This window comes from Schistocerca serialis, chromosome 1 (genome assembly GCF_023864345.2).
Source record: "Schistocerca serialis cubense isolate TAMUIC-IGC-003099 chromosome 1, iqSchSeri2.2, whole genome shotgun sequence".
NCBI lineage: Eukaryota > Metazoa > Arthropoda > Insecta > Orthoptera > Acrididae > Schistocerca > Schistocerca serialis.
In genome coordinates, this window is record NC_064638.1 from 809,701,252 (window position 1) to 809,725,604 (window position 24,353).

General features: G+C 40.5%; 1 protein-coding gene across 1 annotated transcript in view; it reads right to left on the reverse strand.

The window, feature by feature from the left end:
- The window catches only part of LOC126484145 (cytosolic carboxypeptidase-like protein 5), a 172,187-nt gene extending 167,759 nt beyond the window's left edge, over window positions 1–4,428 (reverse strand). Inside the window, exons 1-2 of the mRNA XM_050107543.1 lie at window positions 4,114–4,428; window positions 3,845–3,981 (exon numbers count right to left, since the gene is read on the reverse strand). Coding sequence (XP_049963500.1) covers window positions 3,845–3,935 — 91 coding nt within the window. The 5' untranslated portion in view covers window positions 3,936–3,981; window positions 4,114–4,428. The remainder of the gene's footprint in view (window positions 1–3,844; window positions 3,982–4,113) is intronic.
- Between the last annotated feature and the right edge of the window lie 19,925 nt (window positions 4,429–24,353).

Below are 24,353 nucleotides of genomic sequence, written 5' to 3' on the forward strand. Positions count from 1 at the left end.
GGGGTTTTTGGGTGGGGACAAAGTAAATATAAACAAATGTAGACACCCACCCCCATACAAAACCACGCAAAACGACGAAAAAAACCTACGTCACAAAACTCCCCAAATACCACTAAACACAATATCATCTGGAATCGAACACTTCCCTTGACCTATATAGCTCAACAGCAGCTCCCGATCCCATAAATTGGGATCGAACACTTCCCTTGACCTATATAGCTCAACAGCAGCTCCTCATAAATTGGGATCGAACACTTCCCTTGATCTATATAGCTCAAAAACATCTTCAGATGCCAACATTCACAGCCACACATTGGGGTCAAACACTTCCCTTGACCTGTTATCCTTACGACATCTCCACATACAGCCGTCCCTGGTCCGAGATGCCGGAACTTTAAGTAAGCCTCATTTCTTCACGACATACTGAACACTTCACAACTTCATCCAAAAATCCGAATAGTTGAAGAAATTTTATTAGAGACAACGCACTGTCCCCCATCATAGCCGACAACCGAAAACTGTTGACCCTGTCAGTCATATACACACCTACCAAAGACATAAAAAAGCAATTTACCAAAATTCACAAACGACGCCACACTCGCAAACTAAAAACCAAAAACATCACCTAACACACCACCAGAGAGCACCACCGATCGCATCAAAACGACACCTACAAACACGCTACTCTCACAAACTAAATTCCGTGCCGTCGTGACGTCACAAACCACAACAGCCTTACGTCATGGGTCAAAGCCGACGGGTGGGATCGGACGCTTCGGTCGACTCTTTTTAACTGATGATTTGTCATGACAATAATGAATCTGTTAGTGTCTTTTACGGTAATTATTTTGATGGATAATTTTGTGCAGAATAAATATGGATAGTCTGCTCACTAAGCCACACAGCAGCGGTGGTGTGGAAGTCTGTAACCCTATGGTCTAAATGCATTTCTAACCAGACAAAGACTGACAGTAAAATGACAATATGAATTTGAGGCACTTGACTGGCACACAATCCAGACCCCAGTCGGAGATTTATATGCACTTGGGCCTAACGTAAAAACAGCTGTGCTTGGCATTATCCATGTATCTCACTAAACTCTTCAGGTTCTGGCAGGACTGAACACTGCACAACAGAACAGGGAGGAAATTAAGGTGAAATTAAAAATATTGCCATCATATTAAAACGAAGTCAGACACACTAGTAAAGTGTGTTTTAAAATTAAACAAAAATACTGCATTAAATTCGAGTATAGGCATCAACATGTTCACATTCTGATGAATACGTGGGAGATCTATAGCAAATTACAGACGTATAAATGATAAGACAATTCGATTAAAAGATGATAATGACTACAGAGATTCTTTAATGAGAAACCTTGACTCTGATGGTCAAAATGACAGGTGGTTGTACTAGTACTACTGCTAAAATAGAAAATTCTATTGACAAAGTAGTTAATAGCACAAAGATGTATGAAGGATCGTCAGGGCTTAAATCTAGAATCTGCAGTCTCCATGACTACCAAGAGAAATGCTTAAGAGACTAATACGCCTAGCTTTCAGAACAATGTATTCTTTCTTCTGAGCAGAATGAGGGATTTGTTAGATGAGATGAAGAGTGGAGAAGGGAATCTGTTCATTCAGACCCTAGATTTCCTACCTAGAGAAGGGACAATTTTCTGAAAACTTGGCACATTGTTTTTTGTTTTACGTATTTCTACCGCCAGTGCTGGGAGTTGGCAACATTTCAGTCTCCCTGTGATTTTAAAAAAAGGTCAGACTGTAAAATTTGCAAAGGAGGACATAGTTGTCCTAACACACACTTCCTAAGAAAAGCAAAGAGAAAATTAAATTTGCAGGAACTGAATGTAATTAAAAATAAAACTGTTATAGTACGAAAGTTCTGGTAGAATGAATATACCTGGAGTAAAGGAGACCACTCACTGGGAGGCAGAAGTGTTGAGTAGAAATTTTGGTGTGTGTGTGTGTGTGTGTGTGTGTGTGTCAATGATTCAATGATTCTGCGAGCGGTCACTTTTACTCCAAAAGTATGTTCACAAAAATAAAACTGACTACATCCAGCAAATAATACAAAAATCACACAGGATGCAAAGGTCCTAAACCACATTTGAATTGCAAGTGATAATGGACTCTTAAAGTACAAAGTAGAAACAGATAAAAAGCAAAAATGAAAGAGGCTCATCACACAGGAAGTCAGATATGTAGACTATGATAATTTATCTATGAACAAAAAGCTTGTAGAACTAAGGTTGAAATAAACAATAGCTTCAACACCTCAAAATACAAAGAATATCCAGACAGCCAAAACAGGCAATTAAGCCTACTTCACAAATGTATTAATGAAGATGGCAAAATATGTTTCATTTATAAAGAAGGCAAATAAAAAGAAACCTTCACAAAGAATAAGACAATTTTTAAAGGACAAGAGTTATAAGCATATGCCTATAATAACAGAAAAATTCTTGAGTATGCTAAACTAAAATATTTGGGACTGTATCCTGTAAGATGGAAGAAGGAAATGGAAATTTTATAAGATAGAAAATGAAAAAAAGAAAGGAAGATTAGGGTTTAACAGCCTGCCGGCAAGGAGGTCACTAGAAACGGAGCACAAGGTCAAGGATGGAGGAGAAAATTGGTCCTTACCTTTCAAAGGAACCTTCCCGGCATTGACAGGGTGCAATTTAGGAAAATCATGGAAAACGTAATATGGATTATGGTGGGGAAGATATGAACCTCCCAAAAGAGAGTCCAGTGTGCGAACCAAGAGACAACTGAAAACAAAGAGCGTGAAGAAAACAAAGTGACATTGGGCAGATTCCAAAGTTGGCATGCCAGATAGCAAAGTACAACAGGCAACAGAGAGAAACCTGCACAAATATTTGACAATTTCTTTTGTGTTTTTCATAATTAATGACAGGAAGTAGAAAAACAGCTGATAATGTACACAATGACAGTCTGGAAGTAATGAAATATGAAGGAAAACCTGTGGCTAACTTTCCAATAGTAAATTCTATTTTCTCACTAAACTATCATCATAACTAAAGGAAACTATGAGAAGTTTATGTGCTCTTCTATACAATTTTCTAATACTTCTGCCTAGGTCTGAGATATGTTATGCTCCTTCCCCTGGTATGTTTCATAATTGAATGTGTATGTAACATGCAACAAACAGATCTAATACATAATATGTTCATCAATGTGCCTGGTGATTTTAGTTAATTATAAAGAAAACAGTATTAAACCTGAAGCAAATCTTGGAAAGAACAGATACTGTTGTAAATTACAATTATGTGAGCCACTTGCAAAATAAGGTTTGAATCTATGGATAATTATGTACAAAGCTATTGAAGCTGTGAGTGAATGCTGGGAACAACGAATACAGATTTTGGCCACCAGATCACTTAGCACCACAACCAAGATTTCAGGAGAGATAACCACTACACACTATTAAATATGCCATTTTGGTTTGCTACTTTTCAAATATTATTATAAGGATTGTGTATGGATAAAATAACATATGATGGGGCAAGAAGTAGCTTCAAACGTCTCTGGATTTCACAAATGAAAGATCACTTTCTTGATGTGGCATCTTGAGTTGAGAAATTATTATATACACAGCACTTTATCAAAGCTCATACCATTTCTTTAATGCTTTTGCAACATACACACAAAAAGAACAGAGCGGCCTACTCTATATGTGTGTTGCTATTTCTGTATTTATGAGTGTCAGCAATCAGTACAGTATGGTAAATTTCCAATAACCATAGACAACTGATACAAACGGAGAACTTGGAATATTAATACAATAAAGCGAAACTGCGCACCATGGAACTTCTGTGGTACTAACTCAACACGAGCCAGATTTCCGGAGTCGAAATTCGATAAAAATGTAAATCCTCCACATTCGACGTCCATGGCATATGGTTAAACAGTAAGTTTAAACATGGATCTTGCTTCATTTCTGTAAGAGAGAGAAAAAACGATAACGTTTAATTAAGTAAAGAATTTAAACATTTTCGCTATCAAATACGAGGGAAATGTAGATAAACAACTCAAGCGCAACAAAGTGCATTCAGCTAAGTGAAAATCTTACACATAAAACAAGGTTTCTTTTCCTTCAGGAGGTGTCACCATCATACAAGTAAACAATACATTATTCCAGCAAGTGATCACAATGCTAACGTGTTGGCTAGTCACTCATAACAGCTTTCAGAATTTCACCACAAAAAACAAAACACGAATACACACAATCGGTTACTTTTGACGATTTATTTCTGTAGCCACCATGTATTCCTTTTTAAAATAAATAGTATCAAAATTTCGATACACAAGCCCACGGACCATACCCAATCCCATCCTATCCTATACAATCAAAACATAACACGCCATATTCCATGTAGTTGTTTTCTGTTATAGAGCGATTTGCGATAGTATCGAATTACGATTATTTACTACTGCAATTGTAATACTCGCTGTGACCAGAGGAAATGATAGCTTCTTAAAAATTAAATACATACACTTAATTTGAGGATGAAACTTACTGCTCTGTTTACTGCCTTAATAGAATCCAAACTCATTAAAGTTTACTACGAAATACAGTATCAGATTTACATACAATTAATAGCATACACCCCGTTTACAATATCTTTCTTTTTTTAAATTGCGATATGTCGCATGAGAGAAAGCAATTCTCTGCATTTTCCATGTCAGTATGAAATTAAAGACATCTACTACTTTACCGCTGTGTCATTACCGTTAACTTTTTGCCCTCGAAGTTACAGGAACAAATGGGAAATCCCCTGACGTTCGATTGTATTCATTTATTTATTTTTAGTTCTGTAATTCCTTAACCGAAGCACCGAGTGAGGTGGCGCAGTAGTTAGCACACTGGACTCGCATTCGGGAGGACGACGGTTCAATCCCGTCTCCGGCCATCCTGATTTAGGTTTTCCGTGATTTCCCTAAATCCTTTCAGGCAAATGCCGGGATGGTTCCTTTGAAAGGGCACGGCCGATTTCCTTCGCCGTCCTTCCCTAACCCGAGCTTGGGCTCCGTCTCTAATGACCTCGTTGTCGACGGGACGTTAAACACTAATCTCCTCCTCCTCCTTGACCGAAGTATATCGCTATGATGTATTAGTCGACTACAGTCTTGTAATAAGGTTTACTCCAGAGTAGGAGTGGGCGAGTGGTTCTCTGCTGGAGGTTGACGATGGAGTGGAAGAAGAAGGCAGCCATTAGATGACAGGACACGTAACTGATGAACACAAACTGACGTGGTTCAGCACATCTGAAGTAGACAGGCTGCACATGACGGGAGATGATCCTCAGGCCCCAGCACTCAAGTACGAGCGTGGCGATGCAGGCATCTGCCGTTGGTAGCGGTGGCCGAACTATCGCATCATACTGGCAGATGGCGGCTGGCGGCTGCAGGGTGGCGGTATAGCAGTGGGGTGACGTTCCTGTGCCTAGGGGTGGACATTAGGGCAGCAGTCGTTGGTTCGCGCCCCAGTAGAGACAGTGTCATAGAAGCAATGATAACCGACATGGGCCATGTGTCATTGGATGGCCTAGCTGTGACGACTTGCTGACATGCTAGTCCTGGTGATTTAAATCCGCTTTTCAAGGCCTGACAGTTGAGGAAGGCCCCCTGTATCGACACCGCACAGAAAAGTCTGGAGTGGGGTCAATGGCCTGGTGTGGCATAATCAGCATGTCGGTCGATCACGCGGCAGGAGTCTGCATGGCATCCCTCATGCACAAGCAACGGCTGCAGAAGCCCTGTCTGCTGACGCTGCAGAGTTCTCAGGGCATTGAACGGTGGATTGAGGCCTGGTTTCAGTTTCTGGGCTGCAGTCCTGACAGTTGGTGTTTGAACCATTACATTTCTTCCCTTCTTAGATTAGTCTTGTCCATTGGATTCGTATTTTGTTGGTCTGACTGTAACAGAGACACTTTCACACCTATCAGTGTTTCTTCATTGTTTGAATAAGAATTTGGCGTGACCTCCTTCTGATTATATTTTATACTAAATACAGTATCTCATTCTTACACTACTTGAGCACTGACTTTCTGCAGCCCTCTTTGCTTTTGTCGCTTTTTTTCCCTTTCACAACTTCTTATTGTTCAGTGTGGTTGACTTACTTCTTCCCAAGCACCAGCGTGACTATCATGGATCGGCAGGTTCAATGAAAGTAAGAATAGGATTTGGGCAATTCTATGTCTGAGAAGGCAGTACACAATACATATTATGCTAGAAATTACACAAACAGCACATGTATTAGGCCCTATGTTTATGAGTTGGTTGTGTCATTCATTTTGTTATGCCCCAGGATAGTATCCTCGGCAGACACTAAAAATTCTTCGAAGTTCTACCTTGGCAGCCCCTGAAAGCTGAACCGTCTTTGTCAATGACCAGTAGACTGCCAGCTAGGGGGAAGTGCTGAACAAGTTGCTGCACACACGAAAGCTAGAAAACTACTGCAGCACCGGAGAACAACCAAGTGCCCAAGTCTGCAAATGAAGCATAATGACATCTTGGAAGCCAAAAGATACTGTTATGCTAGTGACAAAGCAGAGAGCCGTAAGCAAGGTTAGGTACAACACAACAGAAAATATTCAGCTGCCAAACCAGCAGAAAAGATTTATCTGGAAGATGAAGTTATGAAAGTCAGAAGTTTGTGTGTGTGTGTGTGTGTGTGTGTGTGTGTGGTTTGAGTCACTAGAAGAGCTAACACTGAGGGAAAACCAGAACACATGATGTCATTGCCATCCCCACCACCAGAGAGCCCACAGGAAGCGCCAACATAAACACTTCACCCTTCTTTACAAATGTCTGACTGCTGAGTGCTGACTGCCAACTGCCCAGTGCATATCTCAGCCCCTGTGTCAGTTGCAGCTATCCAGTGAGAGAGGAGGCTATGGAGGTCGACCCTCGGCCTGCCTAGCTGTCTTTGATTGCCTACGGAATCACGAGTCCCACTGGAAGGATGCTGCTGCTGACTGCTGTACTGCCAACTTCTGAGGCAATGCTGATGAGGTGCAGAGGCCGTCACCACTCTGAAGATCTGCTGGCGGCTTGACCCAGATGACCTGGACACTGTCTGTCACCCGCCTTCGAGAGGGAGGGCCACTTCTGCTGCTCATTCCACTCCTGCGGCAGACACCAATGCTGCTCGCTCCTGTCTCTTAAACAGGAGCTGTGAGTCAACCCCTGCAAGCCAGCGAGTACTTTAGGTGGACCTGGAGACGTCAATCCTGAGTGCAAATTTTCGGGGTTAGCGAGAGCACTTTGGAGACCGTTACATAGAGCTAGAGGCCGCCGGCGTCCGAGTGTCAATGACTGGTCCGTGACAACACCACTACACTGGCGAAACTGCTAGTCGAATACATTCTGGCCTTCTGCTGCTGCTGAGGCCTGACTGTGATGTGGTGTTTTGAAGACAATCCTGTAGTACTGCCTCATAAATGTCGTGTTGTCAGTTATGTTTTCTTGGGGCTCTTGAGTGTAGCTGGAACCTCACCATCACATCCTGCCTGGCTCTCTCCTGACGACTTTAATATTCTTGGACTGGATTCCCATACCTGATGTCAACAAATGTTTACCAGTGGTACAGACATCTATACCTGGTATTACAGCCACACATCTAGGACAACAACAATCAACCATCTATGCAGCTTCAACGTGAGGTCAACAGCTACAAATTGAAGTTCGCAACTATGCAATGTGGTGAGTGATTGATATTTGTTTGCTTTCTTGTCTATATTTTCTTATTGCCGTGTTGAGCTATAGGAAGCTTAAATTACATCAAAAGTGTCGTTTGTTAAATCACAGGAACCTGGAGATTTGACTCAGTTCCATGGGAACACCAGAGAACTTTACTTACAGCCAGTGAGGTGTCCACACTGTAATTTATCTGGGCATGACTTTCCCACATATTTAAGCTGTATCAGCTACCTGTAGTATGTATAGAAGGCTTGGTCACAAAGCACAACAGCGTGCGGAATCTCATTAAGGTACGATATGACGTAAAGATTGAGTATAATTAAATTCATTTTTTTTCTTTTGCCTGTTGTATTTGTAGTTTCCTTCTTTTCTGGTGTTGGCAGATGGAATTTACACCAATGCCAGACACATGAGCAGCGTCTCTGAATGAAATGGTGGTAACTTTCAAGGGGCAAATAGCCATGTTTTTAGAAACTACAACACGATAGTGGCAAGGCAATGAAGCATTGCATAGGAGAATAGAGCAATGTGGAAGCCATTGGGACCCAAGGACTCCTTGATTCAGGGGGAAATAAAACTGTGTTGAGTGTACCTGGCCATTTCATCACAGCAGCTAACATCATAGTGCCATTTTCCGTAAAAGCAACCGAGGATGTATCTATTGTTATTAGTGACGTAAAGGCTGCTGCCAAAGTAGGGAGGGGGGAGGGAGGAAAATGGTCGGAAAAAATATCCTTGAATGTGTGCAGATTAAGGTCAGTGGGTGACACGAAAACGTGCATTATGTACAGCTAGACCCTCAGAAAGAAATTGGAAATTTGTGGTAAGGTCTTATGGGACCAAAATGCTGAGGTCATCAGTCCCTAAGCCTACACACTACTTAATCTAACTTAAACTAACTTACGCTATGGACAACACACACACCCATGCCCAAGGGAGGACTCGAACCTCCGACGGGGGGAGCCGCACGGACCACGCCAAGGCGCCCCTTAGACTGCGCAGCTACCCCGCGCGCCCCTCAGTAAGGCCCAGACATTTGATGAACTGGCTAACGGTCCAGTACAGCGCTATCGGAAGCAGAACAGCGCGAGATTCTTTAGGGAAAAACTCATTGCACTATCGCAGAAATACGGCGGATTAGTGGAATCCTTCTCTGACAGGATTAGGAAACTGAACTCGTAATTCTATGAACTTACGCAGAATGCAGAGCCCAATATACCGTGATCCTGCATGAGGTAGAGAAAAGAGCTCTGGACGTGTTTATAAGAGGTATATCTGCTGATATTTCAAGAAGGGCCAGAATGGAGAACCCAAGTGACTTACACTACTGGCCATTAAAATTGCTACACCAAAAAGAAATGCGTATGATAAACGGGTATTCACTGGACAAATATATTGTACTAGAACTGACATATGATTACATTTTCACGCAATTTGGGTGCATAGATCCTGAGAAATCAGTACCCAGAACAACCACCTCTGGCCATAATAACAGCCTTGATACGCCTGGGCATTGAGTCAAACAGAGCTTGGATGGTGTGTACAGGTACAGCTGCCCATGCAGCTTCAACACGGTACCACAGTTCATCAAGAGTAGTGACTGGCGTATTGTGACGAGCCAGTTGCTCGGCCACCATTGACCAGACGTTTTCAATTGGTGAGAGATCTGGAGATCTGTAACATGCGGTCCTGCATTATACTGCGAAATGTAGGGTTTTTCAGGGATCGAATGTAGAGTAGAGCCACGGGTCGTAACACATGTGAAATGTAACGCCCACTGTTCAAAGTGCCGTCAATGCGAACAGAGGTGACCGAAACGTGTAACCAATGGCACCCATACCATCACACCGGGTGATACGCCAGTATGGCGATGACGAATACACGCTTCCAATGTGCGTTCACCGCGATGTCGCCAAACACGGTTGCGACCATCATGATGCTGTAAACAGAACCTGGATTCATCAGGAAACGTGACGTTTTGCCATTCGTGCACCCAGGTTCGTCGTTGAGTACACCATCGCAGGCGCTCCTGTCTGTGATGCAGCGTCAAGGGTAACCGCAGCCATGATCTCCGAGCTGATAGTCCATGCTGCTGCAAACGTCGTCGAACTGTTCGTGCAGATGGCTGTTGTCTTGCAAACGTCCGCATCTGTTGACTCAGGGATCGAGACGTGGCTGTAGCGGTACAGTCATGCGGATAAGATGCCGTTCATCTCGACTGCTAGTGATACGAGGCCGTTGGGGTCCAGCACGTCGTTCCGTATTACCCTCCTGAACCCACCGATTCCATATTCTGCTTACAGTCTTTGGGTCTCGACCAACGCGAGCAGCAATGTCGCGATATGATAAACCGCAATTGCGATAGGCTATAATACGACCTTTATCAAAGTCGGAAACGTGATGGTACGCATATCTCCTCCTCACACGAGGCATCACAACAACGTTTCACCAGGCAACGCCGGTCAACTGCTGTTTGTGCATGAGAAATCGGTTGGAAACTTTCCTCATGTCAGCACGTTGTAGGCGTCGCCATCGGCGCCAACCTTGACTGAATGCTCTGAAAAGTTAATCATATCACAGCATTGTCTTCCTGTCGTTTAAATTTCGCGTCTGTAGCACGTCATCTTCGTGGTGTAGCAATTTTAATGGCCAGTAGTGTACATGCTGTCATTAGGATTGCTACGCAATTGGAGGAGACTGATATTTCTACACGAAGACAGAGTGATCGAAATGCTATTTCTTCTGAAGTGAAGTGTTTTAAATGAGGACAAACAGGTCATGTCAGGGAAAAAATGTCGTCAGCCTAAATGCTGTGAAAGTGAATAGGTGGGCCATAAAGCCCATGATTGTCACAAGAAAGTATAGGACAAGCAACGTCCTAATAATCGATGGTGAAACGGGAACTGGGATGCTTCATCCACTAGACGGGATTCCCAGTAGAAGACGAGACTGAAGAAGAGTATGGAGAGATGAGAGACGGAGTGTTGCTTGCTAGGTAAAGTAAATGTTGCGAAACACAAATTTCTGGTGAACACAGGGGCTCACGTGTCCGTAATCAGGCTGGATGTTTTGGGCAGAAAGAAACTGAGCTCGTCACAGTACAGGTTACGTGGAGTGGGTCATAATGACACGAAGTTATTGGGGACAACGCTGTTCAGCTTTAACGTGGGAAATGAGTGTTTTCGAGATCATGTAGAAATATTGCCATGTGTTGGCGAGGGGTATAGCGAGGTCCTGGGACTCGACTTTCTTACTAAACATCAAGAAAAAATTACCTTTTTGCAACGTACAATTGAACTTGATGGGGCATTGTTTCCACTAGGGGCAACAGCTACGAGTATTACAATGTCGCAATGTTCACTAATCATGAAGTTGGTACCCAATGAACTGCAGATACAAGCACTAAAAATCAGTTTGTGTGATACGATACCACAAGGTTCAGGGAAGTTGATCTGTGTCAGCATGGATATGGACTACCTAAAGATTTATTATGTGGTTCAAATGGCTCTGAGCACTATGGGACTTAACATCTGAGGTCATCAGTCCCCTAGAACTTAGAACTACTTAAACCTAACTAACCTAAGGAAATCACGCACATCCATGGCCGAGGCAGGATTCGAACCTGCGACCGTAGAGGTCGCGCGGTTCCAGACTGAAGCGCCTAGAACCGCTCGGCCACCAAGGCGGACATTTATTATATGTTGTAGATTCCTTGAAATTAACGGAGAACTGGATAAGTAACACTATTTTGTACACAGAAGTATACTATGCATCAGTGATGTGGACAGAGATTTCATGGTTCTGGTCTGCCTTGATAGTTTTGGCAGGATGAAGTGAGTCTGTGGCGAACGACAGTGATTTCGAGTAGTCGCGCTTAAAGCAGAAACGTTCAACGCTGCGGAGTATGACTGCACACGGAGCCCCGTTGGTTCCTTGATTATTCTTAGTTTTTGTATCTGACTACTTCGTGTTGTTTTCTGGAATTATTTTGTGAGTTTTTATGTGATTGCTAATTTGATTTTGTTTTGTGGATGCAGTCAAACAACAAAGGCCAAGTAACACTCTCAAGAAGTTCTGTGTTGTTTGAGCAATATATTATATTAGTAACTTCAGTGGTGACTCCGATATTACGAACACAAAAATTAGCTCTCAAGAAAAAGTGACCACAAGAATGGAAGGGACTCGATCACGTACAGAAATTGGACGGCAGGAAGACGAAAGCAGTGGAGTTCAAGCAATTCCAATTGAAAATGCATCCGTGTCGAGACATAGGTTTAATCTCGCGGGTGGCTCTACGTTTACCGCCGTTTTGGCCACAGAACCCGCAAATTTGGTTTGTACAGGCAGAAGCCAATTTTGTGTATAGTGGAATAACAAACGAGAAAACAAAGTTCGCCTATGTGGTAAGCCAGTAGGACCAGAAGATGGTGAAAGATATCATTGACAGCCCACCATCTGAAAACCTGAAGTCACTGTTAATACAACGGGTTTCCAAGTCGGTTGAGCAACAAATTCTACATTTATTGCATCATGAAGAGATGGGAGACAAGACACCTTCGTAATATCTCCGACGCCCGAGAAGCCTCGCAGCGGACACGGAAATGCCAGACTCAATGCTGTGAGTGCTGTGGACAAGTCGCCTACCTGTATCAGTGCAAACCATCGTACATTCACGCATGGAATCGAATTTAGATAAGCTGGCAGAGATGGCTGACCGAGTACAGGAAACAATTTCACTTCCGCTGCCTCCAATCACAGAGCATCATTGCACAGCGTCAACAGAGATGACCGCAGCAACACAGCGGAAGTTCCATACAGATATACAGGACGAGTTTCAACAGTTGTCAAATGCAGTACAGCAACTGTCATGCCAAGTAGAAACGTTAACAGTGCAGCATGTGCAAACAGAAGTTGACGATAAAGAGAAAAAAAATCAGAGACGACGGAAAACGTTTTCTCAATCACCAGCTAGGAGCAACAGCCCGAGCCCACATTGACGTCAACAAAACAAAACAATTCATTCTCGCACGGACTCTTTGTGGCAGACAAACTTTCGCGGTGCAAGTTCCTCATAGACACATGGTCGGATGCTTCCTTATACCTGCACAAGATGTTACATGTTCGTGTGAAGCCCATGCCCTTTACAGTTTTCCGCAGCAAACATCTCGGTGATTAAGACGTTTAGTGAAATAACTCTGCCGTTAGATTTCGGACTGGGGAAGAGATGTCAGTGGCAGTTTATTGTAACTGATGTAGTAGAACCAATAATAGGAGTAGACTTCCTCGCGAATTTCAGCTTGCTGCCTGATGTCAGGAATGGCTGTCTAATCGACAACACTTCCGGTTGCAGTACAAGGGGCACCCAGGCACATTATCCCATGAAACAGGTGGGAGAAGCATTCGTCACAAATGAGTTTACGCAACTGTTTCAACACTTTCCCGAGATTGTTACACCACAATACGACAAGAAAGACTTGAAACATAATACGCAACATTTTATCAAAACCACACCAGGTCCACCAGCGTCTGCAGGGCCACGGAAATTACCACCTAGTAATAGCAAAATAAGAATTTGAGAATTTTTTGTAGGAAAACATGATCCGTCCGTCTGACAGCCTGTGGGTTTCGCCGTTGCATTTAGTTCCCAAGAAAGATAGAACGTGGAGATCTTGCGATTTCCGGGCACTAAAAGCAAGGACAATACCAGATAAATACCCGGTTCCGATTTTACAGGAGTTTAACAATTTGCTAGCGGGATCACATGTGTTCAATGTAGTGGATTGTGCGAGAGTTCATATGCAAATTCCAGTGGCGGAAGATCGTTACTCTGCAATTCACACTTTAGTTTAAGTGCCTGGCAGGGAGTTCATTGAACCATTTTCATACTACTTCTCTACTATTCCACTCTCGAATGGCACGTGGGAAAAAAGAACACCTAAATCTTTCCGTTCGAGCTCTGATTTCTCTTATTTTATTACATGAGCATTTCTCCCTACATAGGTGGGTGTCAACAAAATATTTTCGCATTCGGAAGAGAAAGTTGGTGATTGAAATTTCGTAAATAGATCTCGCCGCAAAAGAAAACCGCCTTTGTTCCAGTGACTGCGACGCCAACTCACGTATCATATCAGTGACACTCTCACCCCTATTGCGTTTTAACATGATTGAGTGTTGTGTTGTCCTAATCATCATCATTTCATCCTCATCGACGCGCAAGTCGCCGAAGTGGTGTCAAATCGAAAGACTTGCACTCGGCGAACGGTCTACCCGATGGGAGACCCTAGTCACACGACATTTATTATTTACTGATGCATTTCCGATATCAGACATAACAGAGATTCTAGACCTTGGGCTTCCAAGATGGCCGCCGAGTAAGTGACGCCAGAAACTATTTCCAGAAAGTTAAGTGATTTAGACAGGAATATAATTTAGTTTAACACCGACAACAAATTAAATGCGTGCATTAGTGTATCGTTTAGCCTTGCCGTTAAAGGTTTCACTTTTCTTTGCGTATTTTTTCAGAAAACACGAAAAGATCGTAACTTCGCGAAGTCGCGTTTAGGCATAAATTTTGTAAACCTGTTTGTTTCTTGTTTCACGGTAATTTGACTAGTTTCTCGGTAACAAAAAAGTAAACTACCGTAATTAGCGTATAACTTCATTGTTTTAATACAGATTTCAGAAAAAACAGCGTAACTTTATATCAGAAATTTGCTTATATACATTTGTTTATAGGCCTAATTCTCGTAACGTTTTTGGGGAATCAAACTTACAGTATCTCGTTTACTTGTCCTTTTTTTTCATTCCATCGAGTGAAATATATAATAAGTAGCGTATACCTTAATTGTTTTAATACAGATCTCAGAAAAACAGCGGAATTTTAAATCAGAAACTTGCTTATATACAGTTGTGAATAGGCTTAATTCTTGTAACGTCTTTTTTGATTTTCGCTAATTTAATTGATTTATTCTAGCTAAAGTATTATTTTTGCCATGAGTGAGAAGTGCCTGACTTGACGTAGAATTGTTAGTTCCGGGGTTTGGTGTGATGGATGCAGTAATTTTTTTCATTGGGAGGACTGCAGTGACGTGGGTGTCGGGAAAGTGGATCAGGCTCATCAGTGGTTATGTAGGATTTGCAGCAGAGATAGGAAGATAGTGGAACAGGAGGGGAAAATTGCTGCCCCTCAGGCTGAGCTAGATCAGGCTAGGGAAGATCTGGACAGGTTAAGGAGGGAGAAGGGCAAAGAGAGGTGGGAAGTGGCAACAGGTAACAGAAGGAACAGGCCTAGAACTAAGTCTGACAGTTTTGTGGTGAATGTCAAAAATAAGTTTGAGCTGTTGCTTCAGTTAGAAACTGATGGGCCTCAAACAGAGGTAGGTGTAGACAGGACACAACAAACTTTCAATAGGAAACTGAAAAAGAATGTAGGAAAGTCATCGAAAAGGAAGAAAGTTATGTTGTTAGGCAGTTCTCATGCCAGAGGTGTAGGCCAACTTCTGCCGGAGGAATTAGGACCAGAATACCAGGTCACAAATTTTTTCAAACCAAGTGCTAGTCTGGATCAGGTGACAGAGGATTTAGGTTTACTCTGTAAAGGATTTACCAGGAAAGACACCGTGGTTATTGTGGGAGGGCCAGGGAACAGTATCAACAGAGATCCCGGGTACAGTATAGAGTGTGACCTGGTAAAGATTGCGACAGCAATGTTGAATTTGTATCTGTCCTGAGCCGCCATGACCAGCCTTATTTGAACTCTTCTGTTGGGAGAGTTAATTTGGAGTTGGAACGGCTGCTTGGGTTGGGTGCAGGGGCTCATTGGTGTGGTTCCTGTTGATACTCTCAGTAGGTGGGACTATACCAGCACGGCCTACATCTCAACAGGAAAGGGAAGGGTAAACTGGCTGGGGTAATATCAGGAAATTTAAGGGGGGGAGGCACTGCCATGAATGGTAAAATACCAGTGGTTACAGGAATTGGAGCAGCACCTTTTTTAGGATAGGTAAGACAGAAAGATGTCAAGTTCTACGAGAGGTCAGGATTGAAACAAACCTTCAGTTTAGGAAAGAAAATAAACAGCACAATTCTAGCACATTGGATCACCAATCACAACTGTCGATTATAAATTTTCATCAATCACCAGAAATTTTATCTCCACCAAGTTGTATCTCAGTCCTACGTAATTGCATTGATGAATTAAAGTCACCCAACCCAGTTGACATAATCTGCCTCTCTGAACACCATGTGACCACTGGTATAGGAACTAGGCCTAAGCACAATGAAAAACTCAGACAGGAGAGTACTGCAAATGTTAGAATAAGGAAAGGTTCTCATAAAAGTATAATTAAAAATAATGTAAGTATATTTCATCAAAATATTGGGAGTTTAAAGAATAAAATAGATGAGCTTCTGGTTTGTTTAGAAGATTTAGAAACTGAGGATGAAATAGATATACTATGCCTGTCTCAGCATTACATTGTTTCTGATATGGATAAGGTAAATGTAAGTGATATAAGCTCTCTGCACATGTAATTAGAGAAAATATGGAGAAAGGAGGAGTTGCCATGTATGTCAAAAGTTATCATTGTGCAAAAAGTATAGAAACAAAAAAGTTTTGTGTAGAGAAACATATAGAAGCATGTGCCTGTGAGCTTAAATTAAATAAAGGCACATTTATAATTGTAACTGTATATAGGTCCCCATCGGGAAATTTTCATCTATTTCTGAAAAATTTGGACTCCTTGTTGTGCTATCTGTCACACAGGGGGAAGCAAATTATTATTTGTGGGGACTTCAATGTAGATTCTCTGAAAGAGGGTAATAGGAAAAATGATCTTGAAGAATTACTCAGTTCTTTCAATTTGACACCCGTTACTGATTTTCCTACTCGGGTGGTAAAGGATAGCAGCTCACTGATAGATAACTTCTTTATAGACCAAGATAAGTTTAACCAGATAAATGCTCAGCTTGTTGAGAATGGTCTTTCTGATCATGGTGCACAGCTAGTTAAAATATATGACATAGCTCCATTCAGCAGTACTAAACAATCCTCCAAAGTAGTACTTTCAGTCAACGATTTAACAATTGCAAATTTCAGGGAAAGCCTACAGCAATTAGACTGGGATGGGGTGTACCATGAACCAGATGCCAATTTAAAATATAATTTATTTCATGACACTTTTGTAAATGCATCTGAAAACTGCTTCCCCAAGAAAATAGTTAAACATACTCATAAGAAACCATGTAACAAACCATGGCTTACTAAGGGTATAAAAATATCTTGTAACCGGAAAAGGGAAATGTATCTGACAGCAAGAAAGAGTAGTGACCCAGAAACTATCAAACATTGTAAAAACTATTGTGCTATATTAGGAAAAGTTGTTAAAAATCCAGAAGTATGTGTATAATGTCTGAAATCAGCAACTCTGATAATAAAATTAAAACAATTTGGAATACTATTAAAAGAGAAACAGGTCAACCAAGAGCACAGGAAGACAGTATTACCATCAAATTGAATGAAAACTTTACGAACAAAAAGTCAGAAGTTGAAAATATTTTTAATAATCATTTTCTAAATGTTGTGGATATAGTAGGATCCAGGTGTTCATTAGAAGATGCTAGGCTGTTAATGGAAGAGGCCATACCTATGCAATTTGATACAATTGAAATCTCACCCACTTCTCCCTCTGAAATTAGGAAAATAATAAACTTGCTTAAAAGCAAAAACTCACGTGGAATTGATGGCATTTCCAGAAAAATACTAAAAGCTTGTTCTCAACAGATAAGTAAGATTCTCAGCCACCTGTGTAATAACTCTCTGGAACAGGGATAGATAGACTGAAAAATGCTATTGTTATACCTTTGCATAAAAAAGGGGATAGATCTGATGTCACCAATTACCGTCCCTTCTAACAGCTTTATCCAAAATTTTTGAGAAAGTAATGTATTCAAGAGTAGCTTCACATATCTGAAAAAATGAAGTACTAACAAAATGTCAGTTTGGTTTCCAGAAAGGTTTTTAACAGAAAATGCCATATATGCTTTCACCAATCAAATTTTGAATGATCTGAATAACCGAACACCACCCATTGGGATTTTTTGTGATCTCTCAAAGGCTTTTGATTGTGTAAATCATGAAATTCTGCTAGACAAGCTCAAGTATTGTGGCATGAGTGGGACAGTACACAAATGGTTTAATTCGCACCTAACTGGAAGAGTGCAGAAAGTTGAAATAAGCAGTTCTCAAATATGCAAAGATCAGCACATTCCTCAAATTGGGGAACTATCAAGAATGGGGTTCCACAAGGGTCGGTCTTGGGTCCTTTGTTGTTTTTAATATATATTAATGACTTGCCATTCTATATTCATGAAGAGGCAAAGTTAGTTCTCTTTGCTGATGATACAAGTATAGTAGTCACACCTGACAAACAAGAATTAACTGATGAAATTGTCAATAATGTATTTCAGAAAATTACTAAGTGGTACCTTGTAAACGGACTCCCACTGAATTTTGATAAGACACAGTACATACAGTTCCGTACAGTAAATGGTATGATGCCATTAATAAATATAGACCTTAATCAGAAGCATATAGCTAAGGTAGAGTATTCAAAAATTTTAGGTGTGTCTATTGATGAGAGATTAAATTGGATGAAACACATTGATGATCTGCTGAAACGTTTGAGTTCAGCTACTTATGCAATAAGGGTCATTGCAAATTTTGGTGATAAACATCTTAGTAAATTAGCTTACTACGCCTATTTTCACTCATTGCTTACATATGGCATCATATTCATCACTGAAGAATAAAGTATTTATTGCACAAAGGCGTGTAATCAGAATAATAGCTGGAGTCCACCCAAGATCATCCTGCAGACATTTATTTAAGGATCTAGGGATATTCACAGCAGCTTCTCAGTATATATAATCTCTTATGAAATTTGTTATTAACAACCAAACCCAATTCAAAACTAATAGCAGTGTGCATAACTACAATACTAGGAGAAAGGATGATCTTCACTATTCAAGATTAAATCTAACTTTGGCACAGAAAGGGATGAATTATACTGCCACTAAGGTCTTTGGTCACTTACCAAATAGTATTAAAAGTCTGACAGATAACCAACAAGTATTTAAGAAGAAATTAAAAGAATTTCTGAGTGACAACTCCTTCTACTCCATAGAGGAATTTTTAGAAGTAAATTAAAAAAAGAAATAAAATTATAAAAGAAATAAAAAAGTTGTTATATTAACTTAATTATGTTGTTAAATTAACCTAATTATGTCATGTATTGGAAAATTTGACTCATTCCACATCTTTACGAAAGATCGTATTCATGATCCATGGAAGTAGTATTTATCTAATCTAGTCTACACCCTATTGCGTTATAACACGAAACTGGCTGCCCTTCTTTGCACTTTTTCGATGTCCTACCTGGTAAGGTCACACACTGTTCAGAAAAACCACTCAGGCAACACAGAATACCAACAGGGAATGATGCTACAGTTTAGAAGAACCAGATTAAGTCCCGAAGTGTATGCAACCGATAATGGAAGAATTTCTCGACCAGCAGCTAGCTGACGGTATTACTGAGTATAACGATAGTCCCTGGGGGTTACACGTAATTTTGGTCCCAGAACACCAGAAGGCACTAAAAAATAATAATTTTGCTGTGATTACAGATTACGCAATGCACAAATGATCACTGATGCACTGTCTGCCCCCGGTAGCTGAGTGGTCAGTGTGACAGAATGTCAATCCTAAGGGCCCGGGTTCATTACCCGGCTGGGTCGGAGATTTTCTCCACTCAGGGACTGAGTGTTGTGTTGTCCTAACCATCATCATTTCATCCTCAGCGACGCACAAGTCGCCGAAGTGGCGTCAAATCGAAAGACTTGCACACGGCGAATGGTCTCCCCAATGGGAGACCCCAGTCACACGACATTTATTATTTACTGATGCATTTCCGATATCAGACATAACAGTGATTCTAGACAACTTGGCTCAGTGTAAGTACGTATTTCTTCACAACGAGTGGATATTATCAAATAGAAGTAGCGCCAGTGGATCGACCAAAGACAGCTTTTTCCTGTCTGGGGGTTCAGCCCTATCTTGATGCTCATATATCCCACCACAAACCATATCAATCAATCAATCTAGCATCCTCATTCACTCTTATCGAATTTACACACTGAATTACAGTTAGTTAGTTAGTTACATGTTACATTGATCAATATCATGGAAAAACTGTTATGATGTGGGACATTTCAAATGCACAAGAAATGTGCACAGGAAACAAGTGTTTTACCTTTTTTTTGTTTACATTATAGTGTTATACATAAATATTTCTATTATATCCCATTCCCTTAAATGGCACAAAATGCATATATTATATCTCCAGATTTATTTACTCATATTCAATAATTCAGCTATAGATAGGAGGAGTTGTCAACGAGGTATGACTTCAATCTGATTTTGAAACTATACTGCTGTCTGTCAGACATTTTATATCATCTGGTAATTTATCAAAAAGTTTTATAGCAGCATATTTTGCCCCCTTCTGTGCCAAAGATACGTTAAGTAAAGGATAGTATAGGTCTTTCCTTTTTCTGGTATTTTAATGATGAATGTTGCTGTTGATTTTAAACTGGTCCATGCTGTTGAGAAAAAATTTCATTACTGTGTAAATGTACTTGAAGCAATTGTAAGAATTCCTAACCTTTTAAACAGATGCCTACAAGATGTGCGACTATGAAACCAACACATTATTCCAACTACTTTCTTTTGAGCAGTGAATACCTTTTGCCTAAGTGTTGAGTTGCCCCAGAATATTATTCCATATGACATCACAGAGTGGAAGTATGCAAAGTATGTTAGCTTACTAATTTATACATCCTCAAAATTGGCAATTATTCTGATTGCAAAAGTTTCTGAAACTAGTCGGTTTAGGAGATCCAAAATATGAATTTTCCAACTAAGATTCTCATCTACATGTACACCCAAAAACTTAGTATGCTCTACCCTGGTTACTGACTTCTTTTCATGTATTATGTTTATTGAAGGAATTTACTTTTTGCAGCAGAAAATTGGATATACTGTGTTTTTTCAAAGTTTGGAGCAAGCCCACTCATAGAAAACCAATTAATAACCTTTCCAAAGACCTTATTTGTGTCATTTTCTATCGGACTTTCTTTTACTGGATTAATAATTATGCTTGTATCAACAACAATCATTGTCAGTTCAGCATCTTGCTTCACATAAGAAAGGGGGTCATTCACATATATCAAGAACGGAAGGGGACCCATGATCGAACCTTGTGGAACACCTAATGTAATTTCACCCCAGTTAGATGAAGTGGCAAACTACTTTGAATCACTTGAAGCATGTAAAGAGACTTTTTGCTTCCTGTTCTGTAGATATGACTTAAACCACTCATATGCTGTTCCATTTATACCATAGAATTGTAATTTCTCTAACATAATATCATGGTTCACACAGTCAAATGCTTTGGATAAGTCACAGAATATTCCTACTGGTGACATTTTACTATTTAAAGACTCTATTATGTGGACAGTGAAATGGTATATTGCTGTCTCAGTGGAACAGCATCTCTGAAATCCGAACTGTGATTGACTAAGTATCCCATTACTGTTGGGATGGTAAACCACTCTTCAGTACATTACTTTCTAAAAGATTTTTGAAAATGCTGTAAGCAAGGATACTGGCCAGTAATTATTGACATCTGTGGTTTCCTCCTTTTTGTAGAGAGGCCTGACAATGGCATATTTTAACCTGTCTGGAAAAATATCCTGAGTCAGTGATGTGACTCAAAACATCAGCTGTAATTGCTCCACATTGTTTTAATAACTTGTTAGAGATGTCATCTACTCCAACAGAGCATTTATTTTCCAAAGGTTTAATAATTTTCCTTATTTCACAAGAGGTTGTTAGATGAAATTTAATTGGACTAAAATTTTTCAAAACTGACTCTTCCATGTACTGCCTGGCCGTTTCTTTTCACCTATTCTCACCAATTTTTTCTCCTACACTTAAGAAGTGATTGTTAAATACATTGGCTACCTGTGTACTGTTGATTAAAATGGTCTCATTCTCTTTAACAGTAATACAACCTACCCCAGTGGTTACTTTTCGTGTCTCCCTTCTAACATTCCACACTGATTTGATTTTATTGCTGGATTTGTTAATTGCTTCTCTAACATACATATTTCTCGATTTCCTTACTACTTGCCGCCTCTATCGAAACACGAGTCACCTTTTCTTTATCGGACTTTCAGCAGTTAAATTATTTTTACACAGATCGCTAAATCCCAATGACAGTTAAACCTGCAAGCTTGTATACAGATCATCAAATACATACCACACTCGCAAGAATATTGTAAGCCACGACCATATTTACCACTTCCAACTACAATTAAATATTATTACCATTGCTGGAACACTCTGTCAGCGGCCGATTTACACGTAATTTCTGCTCTTGACTGTTGTCATTCGTGGTCAAATATCACTATCTATAGAGCCCATAATTTTCCACATAAAAAATCTCGCGCCTTTATCTATGTGTAGAATCTATATGTCCCTCACTATAGCATACACACTCATCATCTCTAGTCATTATACAACATAAGCCAAATAAGTCTTATCCTGCACACAAGGCAAGTGCTATCTGTGATTATGAAAACCTGACCAGCGGACATAATGCTTGGGAAGACATCACCGATGTGCGCATGTGTACTGCTACCATCATCACAATCGATAGAACAACAAGGAAAACGCGAATTCGCTCGTCTTCGATTTTCTAATACGGCACTCTTTACATCACGCATTACATTTCATGCTTTCAACATACGCATTCGTTTGCGCCGCCGTTTAGAGAGTCCTGTATCCAAACACAGAACATCAATCAAGCATTATCATTTGCTCTTATCTAATTACTCATGCATCTGATCGTGGCAGCACGGTCTGCCTTTTGTTTCTTTCTGCACACTTGACTTTCAACAGCAAACAACTATTTTACACTTATCACTATACTGCACCGGCAACTAAACATAGCCAATCGCCATACATATCGTCAAATACTTAAATACTATCTCTCAATTACACTGCATTTCCACCGAGGACATGAGCTTGACTATTATGGTTCTGAATGCAGTAACCACCAAAACAACTACTAAATCGTCAAACCATATTTCATCTCTGATGCTCACAACCCTTAAACAGCACATGGAGAAAAAAATCAATCCATAAACACTCTTTGCATATATATAGGTCGAACATGCTCTATATCACTGAGTAACTAGAAACAAACACATAAGGAATTATATCTCCATCCGTGAATACCGATCTCGCTCATCTAACAAATTACAAATCATCCCTATAATTAGCAAGCCAACTAGGGTCTTTCCCATGTCTAGAGAACAGCAAATGTGTCTTCTACATGCCACATGCACACATTACAACCGATCTTCTCTCAACTAAATAAAGGTCCGAAATGTGCAGAAGCACTCAAACGAACTATTTACATGGAAGCGAGTAACAGTACAGTGCAAACGCACCTCCATACACAATTTTCTCAAATTTCCGCTTGATCACAAAAGCTGCCCATCTTACAATCACGGTCTCAATTGAACGTCATTTGGCAATGAACCAAGTATTGGAAATACACCCTACCGAAGGCGATGGCTCTGGAAATATCTTTACCTGCCTTACGACTGAACATACTCTTCCCTTTGCTATCACAGTACACCAAGTCAAATCCATACCTTCCATACAACAGGGCATAGTCATCTCCTTTCCACAAACACATACTTTATAAACCTGATGCTCAAATATGTACATATCACATACCCAGAGCTACTACTAATTATAATATTTCGTCAATAAACTTTGCCTACGATACGAAATAATACTGACCGAAAATCAACGATGCGTGTGCATGCCCCTTATGTTCTTCTTGCAAGTCCCACCACCATGTCATAGAAAGAGAGACGTAATCGACCAGATGTTAAAGAAAAAAAACTGAGCCCAGCAACTATTGCATGTTACTCTCACAAGAGCTCCTGATTCTACAGGTGCGCACAAGTATCCATGTTAAAAGCTATACCCGCTTTACAAATTGTAGTATGACATAACCTATGAATTAGGAAATTTTCTTTTTTCTGGACAAATACCGTGACTGTGATCATAGGAATGTGTAAGCCCACGGTCCAACCTACTGATAAAATTACCTCATTTGGAAGTCGGTCTGCTAAGGAACATTGTATATAAACGGTATCTGCGACTCTCTCGCACAGCCCAAGCTAAATAATTCTATAGTATTTCTAGTACCTTCTGTTTCGAGACCATATCAGATGATCAGCGATATACCCACTGAGTTATAGGCGATGACAGACAGTAATAGTAGATGATGTGCTGATTGAGGTCGTAAGAAGAAAAATATACACTAACTTCTCAGATCTACAGCATTACGCTAAATGTTAGAAATTACGTCCATTCAAAAACGTACTTGCGTCGCCTCACACCCGCAAGTCAATCATATTTCACGCACTCTCATATCTCTAAACGAGTCACCTTCCTCGAACCTGTCTGCT